General features: G+C 37.1%; 1 protein-coding gene across 7 annotated transcripts in view; it reads right to left on the bottom strand.

The window, feature by feature from the left end:
* Positions 1-12,907, bottom strand: part of TCF12 (transcription factor 12) — a 159,898-nt gene that overhangs the window by 51,366 nt on the left and 95,625 nt on the right. For all 7 annotated transcript variants that reach the window (XM_058847208.1, XM_058847211.1, XM_058847210.1 and 4 more), the window contains exon 8: positions 3,116-3,251. In XM_058847208.1, coding sequence (XP_058703191.1) covers positions 3,116-3,251 — 136 coding nt within the window. The remainder of the gene's footprint in view (positions 1-3,115; positions 3,252-12,907) is intronic.

Genomic DNA, 12,907 nt, shown 5'->3' with positions numbered 1-12,907 from the left:
TCCTCTAAAATAAAGCCTTGCTAAATAGTTACTTTCAATTCTTTTCCTAAGGAAAACAGTTATTCCTAAGAATATATAATAATTATCATATATAATATAACTAAGAACAGTTCCTCTGAAGGGTATACTTATGACCTTACACACTTGTTAAGAAACAGAGTAAGGTTTTGAGATATACAAGGAGGAAAATGGGACTTATTAGCAAGAGAAATGCTTTATTTTCTGCACATCAGAGTAAAGACAGAACTATCCAAAAGGAATTTGACATGTTAAGGTATGACTTATACTCTAAGAATATTAATATGATATAAATTTTATAGTTTTTAGACTCTATCAAGATTGTAAATAAACAACAAATTGGTTTTAAATAAACAAAATTCTAATTGCTTTCCTTGAGTAATAAAGTCAATACATCTCAAATTTACATGTAACAAAGTTGGAGGTATGATACCTGCTTCTCTCTTCCAATAGGTAATGCAAAGGTACCCAGCAATTTCACTACTAAACCAAGAATCTGAACCAGTGTAATCAGATGCTAATACAATTAATCTGAAAACTCTGCATGCAAATTACAAATTAACTGATGTTTTGAAGATGAGAATTTGGCAAGATTACCAGTTCTACAGTTAACCAATGAAGTCCTTAATTAAACACAAAATTCCTATTTTTCTGTTTTAATTCAGAACATTTATGATGATATGAGAAGATAAAGGTGAGATAAGGTGAAATATCTGCTGGATATCTTTACTCTCATAATTTCCCATAGGGCACGTGCACAAAGAAAAGAAAAGGACTTTTGGAAGAGATATTTACATTGGATTCAGAGCGTCACCTGGAAGAGAACACTGGTTGGTTTCAATGCAATTTAATATGAAATTTATCAAGAGCTTGTTATAATCCTGGTCAGACTTCTTGGGGATAAAATGGGCATAATTTGACTTTGTTAGAAATTCTCAGGCAGCAGATTTGTAGCATTTAACAAGTCCATTAAAAAAATAAAAATTTAAAACTCAGACATACTTTCTCAAGCCGTTGGAAAAGACTTGAGATAAAAGTGTACTTCCTTCTCCTGATATTCCTGGAAAAACATTTCCATGATTTTGTATCCACCACCTGCCATATTCCAGGTTACAAGCCCCAGATTCAACCATGACAGAAAGAGGAATATCACCAGTTTGAACACGTTTATACCCCCTGAACTTCCCTTTCAAAGAAAAAGAGACATATACTCTGAAAACTCCACACTTCTCTTCCATTTGTTTAATTTAATATCAGGAACTTCCCAAACTCTATCCAGTTTGCACAGGATCTTGTTCAGGACCATCTCAATGACTGCTGCTCACAGTGACCTTCCTGCAAGTATCTGGAGCACCCTGCGCCCAGCCCCTGGTGCTCAAATCCAGAGCAGGTTACTACTGTAAGTAGCTTCTTGTAAAATTCAGTGTAGGCCAAAACACCATCATCATTAGCTTAAAACACAATTATTTTCTACTGAAGTTCAACCACCCTTTCAAGCTGTAAACAATTCCACTGAACTTTTGTAAGAGTGTTCCTTTTCTGAAACAGGTATGAGGAACTGCTGCATTTGTTCTGGTATTCTGAGCAACAGGAATACTTACAACAATCTTCATAAAGATAGCCAACCCCAAGTTAAATGGCAGTTGGCTTGACAATAAGGTAAAAAGGCTATAAAATATGGCATTTTAAAACACATATATACAAATATACATTAAGAGAAGAGAAAGTGGCCTTAAACTGCACTAAGGGAGATTTAGGTTCAATGTCAGGAAAAATTTCTTCCCTGAAAGGGCTGTCAGGCACGGGAACAGACTGCCCAGGAAGTGGTGGACACCATCCCTGAAGGGATTTAAAAGATGTGTAGATGTGGCACCTGGGCACATGGGTTAGTGGTGGACTGGGCAGCACTGGGGTAAAGGTTGGACTCGATGGTCTTAGAGGGCTTTTTCAAATGAAATTATACCATGATATATAAGATTAAGTTCCAAAGTAATATTTTTTTATAAAACAACTGTTAAAAAACAATTTCAAGCATGTTCAGGACTATTTTAGCGCCCAAGATGTTTGCAGTTATAGTCAATATTAAAGTTATTTCACAAAGCAATCTGCATTTCAAAATTTTATTTTGAGTAAAGTATGGTTGGAGTTACATGGTTCCAACAAAGATTTTTACTATGGAATAGAAGTGCTATACAGAATGAGGGACCTTAAAGACCCAACCATACAATTAGAGAAAATCTAATGACCTACCATACTGATACTGAAATATAAGGCAGCTGGAATATAAGGTTATTTAACTAGAATATAAGAGTACAGCCTCTCTTTTTATACCAAAAAGATTTTTTTTCAATTTGCCCACCCAATTATTCACAATAGGCTTATAGCAGATATTGTAGAACAGCTGACTCATTCTTGATTCTCTGATTCAAGAGAAATGGAGAGCTATAAAATATTACCACTGTCTATAACCAGGTATGAAAATTCCATTCACCTCCAACTAGCCCCAGATTAAAATACTAATACTGTCACAGGATTATAGCAATTTTAAGCAAGTTCCTACCTGCATATATTGCAAGGTAGTTTGATTTTAGGATAAACTACTAGCCTCCAATTGCTAAGATCTTTAAAGGCATGTTGAACCAATTACAATGAACTATATATTGCCTTGAATAAAGTTACTTTTAGCATATAAAAGGATAATTGTTTCCCCTTTGTGTCCTTCCCCTACTAAATAATGGTAATGACCTCAAGGTCAGGCATTTCCAGGAGTTAATGATGGCACGGGTTAAGGGCACTCAGCTGGTCATCAGCTCCTATCCATCTGTCATTATTGCTTTTGCAATTAAGGGTTTTATTAGAGTTTCTTGTTTGTTTTGTAAGCCAGACTGGCCAGTGTTGAATCCAAGCTAGCATCTCAAAGAAAATGTTAATAATTCCAGTTTTTCTCTTATATAGCAGTTTGGTGCAATTTCAATTGCCCAGCACAGAGCAATCTCCTATATATTAAATGAACTCTCCAAAAAAAAAAAAAAATAAAAAAACAAAGTCTGCAGAGAAGCATCACGAACAAAAGTTTAAAACTGTTTATATTACTTACCAAGAGCTGGTGAGTCATGAAGTGGTCGGCGGCGCTGATTTGTGCCAGAAAACGGATAGTAGGGTGTTCCAGGTTTTCCAGAGGATGAGAGCTGACCTGGACTTCCAAGCCCCATATCAGACCGAAGCAGACTAGACTACAAAAGTATAGAGAAAAGTCAAATTAAACTCTATAACAATGCAGCTCTTAATGTGCCAGGCTAACAAACTAACCGCACTTACTGCTCTTGGTATTTAAGGGAATTTACTGAGATTTAGTGAAGGTTCTAGAGTTCAAAAAAATGTAGACTTTTTAAAATCAATGTTCAGAGTATGCACTACAGCATAACTCAGAAAGGCAGAGTGAGTTTGGCTGTGAGCCTCCAGAAAGCCATAACCATTTCAGCTGAACACATCTGAAAGAATCAATTCATATTTAAATTTTAAACAAAAATCATAATCCTTTGTTTTGTTTGCAATATAACACCTCTTCTATTACACAATATAAACATAATTGATAAAAACTGCTAAGAGTTTATGGTGTGACATTAAGTTTTATCACATACTTAGAAATCAAGACTTAGATTACATTCATAAAAACATGGAATAAAATTGTCCAAAAAAAATCAAATGCAGACAAGAGATAGCAGAGTAGATTAATGAACAGAACACGAAAAATTGACATTTTAAAAACGTCAAATTAACAAAGTAGTTGAACCCTACCCTTTTTGTTCCCTTTTCACGCAGTAAAAACAAAAGCATTCTAAACACTTATCAAGCGCATTGTATATTGTTTGACCTCACATTATTTGGATTTCCTCTGTAAAACTGAAATGAATGTTGGTGATTTAGAACAACATCATTTTTCCACAGGTAACGTTACGCTTAGCTTTGTTTTAGTCTGAAAATCCTGACTTGGAGTGAAACCCACAAAACTGTCTGTACAGAAAATATTCTTGTACCAGGCGGTAAAAATTCACTGTTTCGCTCGTGGCTGCTGCATACAGCTTTCCTCACAGAGCAGCACCCACTCCACACTGCACACAGCTAAATACACACTGCTCTTAATGTCTGCCAGTGTTTAAAGGCCACGTGGAAGCAGCAGCCTCAGAAGCAATTTGATTTCTTCAGCCGTGGTCAGTACATGGTGCAGCCTTCCCCGTACAAGGCAGGGAAGCACAGCTGGCAGGACCACAGGGATGTTTTGCTTAGACTCATCTGCACTGACATTTCACTGTCAGGTGATGCTAAGACAGAAAACGCTAACCGGAGTAACTTTTATACCAAAACTCTGCCTAATTTCTCCTTCAGCTTCGCTTCTCTCAATCCCACGTTCCTCATCCCGTCCAAGGGCTCTCCAGGAGGAGCCCCCGTGCCCCCACAGCTTCCGAAGGTTTCACCAAAGCCGCTCGTGGGCTGGATTATGGCAGGAACTGCCCCAGTGCTGCTGCCTGCTCAGGATACAGCAGCCCACCAGCATAGCTGCAGAGGACACTCATTGTTCCTGCCCCTCCTCACCTTCCCTTCTGAGGCCCAAATACCTCATTCATAAATAAAAGTATTTTTGGATTATACTAGATCATCCAAACTGAGTCATCTGCTGTGAGGAGCGAAAGGTGGGGTTCACTCATACAGCTCACAGTAAGGTACTAAATACCTTCTACCTTGCAGTGCACTGGGATTAACAGAAAATTAAGACTTCAGATAGAGTTAGAGAATATATATAAAATAAGCTTTTTTTTTTTCTTTGCATTGTATCACCAGTGAAATGTCTCTCTTTTCTTGTTTGATGACTAATTTGAGCATGAAAATCTTATATTTTTAATTGACTAGAGTGGGATGTGAAATAATCGCCCCATCACAAACTAAAGGAAGGCCCAAGTGTTAAATATTTTATACAAAAGTGTGAAGATCAAAATTTATTAAAAATATTACTGCATAGAAATAGCTTCCTCTCAACTTCTTCATTGTTATTCTTACAATAGCCTTTGAAACACAATTCGTAATCTGATACTCATATTAAAATGAGATACTCTGATGGGGTGACAAAAGTACATAGCAAATACATGCAGGAGGAAATCTGCTGGTGGGCTGTTCCAAGGTCTTCTAATTTTTGCTTTGGTCAAATTGTTAAGATTTTATTGTTTTGCTGAAAACATTATGAACATCAGAATATCTGGCTTACTCAGTATAAATCTGAATTTAGCAAAGATACTATTCTAAACATTTACTACAGTTTTAGAGGTGAACACTGGTGCAGAAAACCTGGACAATGTTTTGTGAAAAGCAGCTCCTCCAAACCAGCACTGGCCAGAAAAAGAAATGAAACCAGTTCTCACTTAGGCCAACACTTGACCTTCTCGACCAAGAATACCCAGGACTGAAGGAAAATTTCTTTGCACAGCCTGTGGGGAAGGGAGGCAGTATTGTGATAGTTGTCATTTCAAGGAGCTGAGGCAAGGCCCTCTCCCAGAACGGCCGGAGCTCTGGAGGTCAGCGAGTGCAGCCCTGCTCGCTCAGAGCAGCTGTCAAACACAATTAGCAACTACGGCCCCTTCACTTCATGGACAACCCTCCCTGCTAGCCCAGCATCTCCCCTCATCACTGCAGGGATTTTGGAAATGCAAAGGGATCCATACAGATGCTTCCAAAAAAATAGGGGTGGGAGGGTTCCTAGTTCCTCTGTTACCCTACTCATTAGGAGATGGGGAAAGATTTTAAAAAAAATAAATTAAAAATAATAATAATAAAATAAATAAATAAATAACTAGAACCAACCAGTAAAAACTCTTCAATTAATTTCTACAAAGTCATTCCAAAAGCTATGAGTCTGTATCTTTTCCAGACTTTACTTTATTACATTTGCCACTCTTGCTCTTATCCTAAGTATTCCAGTGTTCGACATTGTCACCAGACCCTGAATTTCAAAGCAGCCTGGCTTCTACAATAACATAAAATTAGTGTGTAAGAACTATGGTAGATACACAGTAAATCTCAAGCTGTGCAACACACTCTGAAGAAGTTTTCTGATCTACACTGTGTTTGGGTAAGCATTTTTTTATTTATAAAAAGGATTAAAAAACCAAAACAATACAAAACTACAACCCTCTTCTACCATTAGCCCAATCAAATGAAACATCTGTTTAGAATTTTGTAATTGTTCCTCAGTCTTCCAAAAGAAAATAAAAATAGATGTCATTAGTTCAGCTCATTGATTTTTCTGCCTGTTTGAACCAATTGAGAAAAAATATTGATTAGGACTGATCCTTTCCTAAGGGCATCTGATAAAGAAAGGAATACAAAAATACCACTGAGGATAGCAAAAAAGCTTTGTATCATCAGCATCAAGCTTCTCCTGACGAAGTGCCCGAGGTCCCTGCGCAGAGGCAGATCACTTACACCCATAGTTAGGGGCATTCTCCACAGAGAACCTGCATGTTCACTCTGAACCTCATCTGCCAAGCATGTATCCAATTACCAAAGAATAATCAATGATTGGTTATTCTCCTGAATGCTTGTCCGAGTCCTTGTCTGTACTACCATTGTAAGTAAACAGGAATCACGCATAAAAATTTGCTTCTTTGAAGTTTATAATGCATATATCCAGTTTCAAGATCTACAAAAAGTTATTTAAGGCAATGTTTTCCGTAAAGAGTGAGTGTTCAATAACTTAAAAAAAAATAAAATAAAAGGCTTTTAGTACAATCAAGAACACTGCACGTCTGATTCAGAAGAGCAAAGAGAAAAAGATGTAAACATGACTCTTTTACTTTTGAGATTTATCCCTTTCAGAGAAACCAGGAAACAGTTTTGATAGCCTCAGGGAAATTGCATGGCCTGACCCAAATAGAAAGGCTTTCACAAGGGCTACTATCTCAACAAATGCTTTAAAGGAGTCACTTTCCTAAAGAGTATTCTCATAAAAATGAAATGCAGGGGAGTCGTCTATTCAAGCATTGCAAGGATGAGGTGGGGGGAGAAGAATCATATTTACATAAAGGGGGTGGATTTCTGCACCTTTGTCACAGGAAACAAGTAACTTTGCATTGCAGCTGCACTTTCGTGCAGGCAAAGTTCACTTCCATTCAAACTAACAACCCAGTCAACCATATGCTTATATCAAAGTGATATGCTCAAGATAAAAAGAGGCTCCTTAGTCAACTTACTTTAAAATTGTTTTTAAATTGATTCTTTCAAAGAATTTAAACATTAAAGTAAAAAAGAGTTTGACTAATTCCTAAGTGTTCTTCTCTCCAGCCCAACTCTATAACTCTCTAGAAACAATTTGATACCAACACTGCTCTGACTTCAATGAACTTCTAGGACATCAGCCAGCAAAATTCTAATAATGTTGGTAAACATTTCTTTGATATTACTTTGATATTAAAAAAAAAAGTGAACAAGTAAAGGCCTACAGATGTCCATATATAATATTCTTTGCAGCTCTCTAACATTTAGGCTCTATACAAACAGGAAAGTCAAGCTGTCCAGAAAATCACATAGTTTTAGAAAACATACTCCATACACCACTTATATAAAGTTTTACCTGTTCAAAAATGTTTTTGCCACAGGCAGGTAGCCTTGTGCTTCTTGGTCTAATTCTTATTCACATTCTTTTCTTAAATGCAAACACAGGCAAACACTTTTAAGGATTCAAATTTTCCCAGCGTAGCCATAGCCAAACTATGTGATAGTTTCATCCAAATACAACTGTGTGCCTTTACATTATTCATTATTTTCTATCAAAAGAATAATATGGTTGAGAATAAAAGCATTAGCCCATTATATGCAACTGATTATGACAGGCCTATTATGCTGGCATAATAAGGCAGTCTGCTTTGGCAGTGAAATGAGAGCTGCAACTCACCAACTGCAAACTTAGATCTTGAAAACCTCCCCAACTAGATTCAACTAGATTTTATTTTTCCTATTTTTCTGCATTAGCTTCCTTTTCGTAAAGTTTATGCTTTCAATCCTAGTAGTCAGGCTGTACCAATTTAAAGCAGGAAAACTGTCTACAGGTAAAGCAAAAAAAAGTACTTGAATGTTTAGTTAAAAATTGGGAGCTTGCATACTTTACTTTTATAAAATAATGTAATGCAACACCATTCATCTCTATCAAATCCCTCCATTATCCCACCACAGTCGCTGACAAACTCACTTGGCATCTCTCTATTTCTCAGAATTACACAGAGCAGATGGCAAGTGCATTCCTTGCCTTACTGTAAACTTGAAATGTTGCCCTGGGTAGAGCACAAGTTTCATGTGCATGTCCTTTTTACTCAGTGAGCTATTTGGATGTGTTAGAGCATGGAAATAATGTGTCTCAATATTGCATGTCTTCCCTTATAGATAAACCTGACAATTTGCATAAACTGGCTTAAAAGAACATAACAAAACAGAAAAGTCGAACTCTGGTAAACTTGCAAAATCCCCCAGCAAAGTTGAATTTTGTTATGGTGTTTCCAAAGGAAAACCCAGCACAACACTGCTACAACACTAATAATTGCTCTAAAATCCTAGTCCAGTAGGGAGGTTAGGGCTGCAAAAAGACCATTCACTCAAGTTCCACGTCATGCCGTTTAAGCTGAAAATATAACTAAGATATAAAGTGTTGAATTTCACTTTACTCAAGTCTCCAGTCTTTGGAAACTGTAATGAATATGCACTCCAAAATAGGAGCTGAATTTGGAAAAAACACTGACATATGATGTAAATTCATTATAAATTTAAATTTTAGGGATATGTTTGCAATTATCAGCATGTTGTTAAAGAATCTCATCCTGAGAATATCATCAAATAGTAATGTGAAATACAGTGTTACCATTTTGAGAACAAAGGGACTCTGAATGAGTAATCAATAGCAACTGGCAGAAAATGAGGCATTAATTATGATCCTCTCTAGTGTTTTGTCTCAAACAACGTTTCATTAAATATATTGTGCTAACCTGTACATCTTCAAGCCATTACCAATAGATTTGATCAGATACATTTTTGGTCTGTTTCAGGAGAAGGAAAATATCAGAATTAGAAAACCAAAACAACATCTAAAGTGTTATATGATAACTTGAGCTTTTTTTTTCTTGATCAATTTAAAGGAAATCAGGGGTTGCTAATAAAACATCTCAGGAGAGGATCCTTTAACAACATGTTGATAATTGCAAACATATTCCTCATTTTAAAAAAATACTTAGGTCTTATAATCTCAGTGTAGTCTCTTGAAAATTTAATTATCATCTCCTATATCTAAAGTATCATGCAGGTTTGAGAAGATAATGACAGTCATCCATCAACTGCATCCTGCCAGTGTAATCAGGCTAATCTAGCTCACTGGATTAAAAAACAGCTACCTAGGGTACTAAATACTGAAGTGATGCAACACCACAAGCAAAATTACATTTAGCTTTACTGTCTTTCCAATTAATGTTAACATCGATGAAGATCAGGTTATCAATATATTCTCTTTTTATGCCAAAGCTTTTCCGGATCACCGTGAGCTGCTTACTCATGTGTGTACCTAAGCAGAGGCTGCTACTGTGGCAAATTCTGTTCATGTGTAAATATAGTGGGACTGAGCACAGGGACAGAGGAGAGAGAAGAAAGGAGTTTATTCAGAATTACATACATGGGGTTTTTTTAGCAGTGAGGAGAGCAAAGATTAAATGAAAAGGGAAGGAATAATTCTGTATTCTTTTTGCATCTAAATGTCTTTAAAGACCCTGATTAACACAAATATTTTGAAGAGTCCCTTCCTTCTCTTTTGCAATATTGTCTTCCCTGCACTGATGCTACATATTGGCAAGACTACAAATTCAGTTTTACGCTTCTAAAGCAGCACCCTGCTGATGTTGGTGTCCAATCCCGGAGGTTATGCTGGCTCAGCTTGTCTTCCTTCATCCCCCCAGGCAAGGTATTTTGCGTTGCTGACTGAATTCTAGGAAGGCATTACTAAGCATTGTGATTACAGGTCAGGCACTCCTCCCTTTGCCTTTGAATCTTTTCACTGCATTATGAAAACAGTAATTTGAACAACGTCCTTACTGTGATTATACAAAAGCCACTTTCTGAAGAACTCAAAATTTTACAAGAGAAGTTGCTGAGTGGTTATTCATCTATTTTTTAATTTTTATGGTACCACCCTCTTTGCTTTCCTTTGTGATTATAAGATACTAGCATTAGGAGTCAATATTATAATAAAGGATTTTATGCTGAGTCTTATTTACACAAGTCAGACTATAAAGGATATTATAAAGCTCAAACTATCTTCGCATTCGTTCCTCCCTCTGCATCTTCAGCAAAATGATTTAAAAATATTTCAGACCATTAGTAGATCATTTCATGTATATAGTATGGAAGTTGTACATGTCCTCTCCCACACAACCAAATCTCTCTTGCTCTAAGCACTGAGTCAGAAAATCATTAACACGATGAGGGTATGTTAATAAAGCAACCAGTTAAATGTTAGGACTTAACACAGAGAACCCATATATTTTCACATGATCAAGGGAGAGCTCAGTTCAATAGTAGGGTGCTAGGAGATGGCCAGGAAGTATCTTGGGCTACAATCCCCTTTCCTGAGTAGGTGTTATCCTTCTCTCCCTGCTCTTCAGAAACCTGTGCCAACAGGAGCACCAGTGTCTCAAAAAGCACTCCAGAACACAGCTGAAACCAGCACAAGTTGGATGGTTTAGTTCCATGAAGGAGGAACGTAAATGACCAATCTTGTGTTTCTTTCCATCACTGAGTAGTGCCCAAGCTCCACTCCCCCACCCATCCCAGGAAGCAGTGCTCAGTAACAGGTTCCTGCACCACTCAACCCCCCCTCCCCTACTCAGGGCCTCTATTCCTCTTGACACCAGTTATTTGTGCATATGTGAAGTTTGGGAAGAGACTTTCTCTACCTATTAATTTAAAAAGGAAGGAAAATGGAGGCTTAACATACTAGAGTAATTACAGACAAAAGGAATGCTCACTTCAACAAAATCCAAAGGGCAATCCAGCTCATTCAAATAGACATGGCTGGGAGTACAGAGCTGAGCTAATATTTTCCCCATCCTCCATTAATACCATAAATTTGTAATTGAGAAGCACCCAGCTCTGAGGCAGTCAAAATAGCTGGACAAAAATAGTAATTTACCAAATAAGTTTTATCTGCACTCCTTGCTGTAGAATTATTTTTACTTCCTTATGCAGCAGTATGCAGGATAACATGTATATTAGTTTACAGAATATTCCTAATCTTAAATACAATCAAAAATAAACAAAAAAAAAAAAAAGGTGGCAAGAAAATTTGCCAACCCTAAATGGTGTGAGAAAGAGAAGGGCAAAGACAAGAAACTGTTTGCCTGGTAAAGGCATTGAAAATGATTCCTTACAGAACTGCTCCCCCTTTATAAATAGCATCCCTCCTCCAACTATAACAAATTCCTAACACCTGCTACCCACTTTATTCCAGGGGGAATGTCTTCCCTGATTAACTTCAGGTGGTCACCTCCAGCGCTGGAAAAAGAAATCTAGCCTGTGCCCCATACATTTTCACTTCCTAAAAAGGTTCTGCAGACTCCTTATCTGCTGAGTGACAGGAGATATTTTCCCAATAGCACAATAAGTAATTCACTTCTAATAAATCATGATGAAAAGAAGGTTAATATTGCTTGATTCTACTTGAGAAGTAAAATGAAGCAAAAGAAACTAAAGTTCAGGCATTCCATCTGCCCTAAAACTATATATCCTTCTCCCCATCGCAATCTTTTAGGATGGTATCAGCTGGCTGGCAGAATCCAGAGTCACTGCTTCAGTTAACATTGTTTCAGCCTTTCCTTCAGCAGCTGCATTTCTTAGAGATTGATAGCTCAGCTGTAAAAATCTGCTTCAGGGAGACACCTGATATCAAAAGTGTCAGAGAAGGGGAGATTAAAAAGAGAAAATTTACAAAATAAAATCAGTTTTTCAGCTTTAAAGTCATACTGGTATTAAAAACCCCACACATGTACAAGCCTTAAATTTTTTATACTTCCATAACTCAGTATTACTTGGATTTAAGGAGACATCATGTTCTCTATATTGCTTCTAAAACGACGTGAGGAAGGAAGAAAAGCAACTGGTGCCAGTGCTCGTGGCCTTTCTAAGGCCCCACTCATCAGAAAGGTCCAGAAAAAAACGTAATTTTCTGCCTCATTGGAAAGATCCATCTAAAGCATCCTCAAACACACTCCAGCAGCGAGGAGGAAGAGCTTTCTGGTTGTTTATTGGACACTGGTTAGCAGCAAGCCTGGCAAAGCATCGTAGGAGCAGCTGCAGTGCTGGGCTGCCACGCTGCTCCTCAGGCCTACACCTGCAGCCTGAGGAGGATTTATTTGCGTGCCTTTGCACCCATTTGAACAACAACCACCTTGGAAAATACGATGTGCTTCAAGTTCCTTTCTCTAGTCTAACTCTTACATTTTAAGTAACATCTCAGCTGTCAAATGCCACTAAAATCCTGCTCTATCCCACTGTTCACAATCACTCATTTCTTTCACTGTTGTCACTTCCAAGTTTTTTGTTCTCACAAAATTTGTATTTCCAATTACATTTTTCATATTCCTCTCTACTTTTCCATTTTTTATCAGTAGATCTCATTTCTGCTTCCCGCATACATATTTCACATTATCTTCTAATAATCACATTTTTGTCCATATGCTTAATCTTACAGCTGTTTAATGTTACCTGATGCTTTATTAAAAGCATTAAAATCAGTCAATCTTCTTCATTACACCAAATACACATCTTACAATTATACAGTTTAGGAACATATTAAAAAATACTTTTAAAT

The sequence above is a fragment of the Poecile atricapillus genome, chromosome 11, assembly GCF_030490865.1.
Source record: "Poecile atricapillus isolate bPoeAtr1 chromosome 11, bPoeAtr1.hap1, whole genome shotgun sequence".
Taxonomy (NCBI): domain Eukaryota; kingdom Metazoa; phylum Chordata; class Aves; order Passeriformes; family Paridae; genus Poecile; species Poecile atricapillus.
This window is presented reverse-complemented; position numbering and strand designations above follow the sequence as displayed.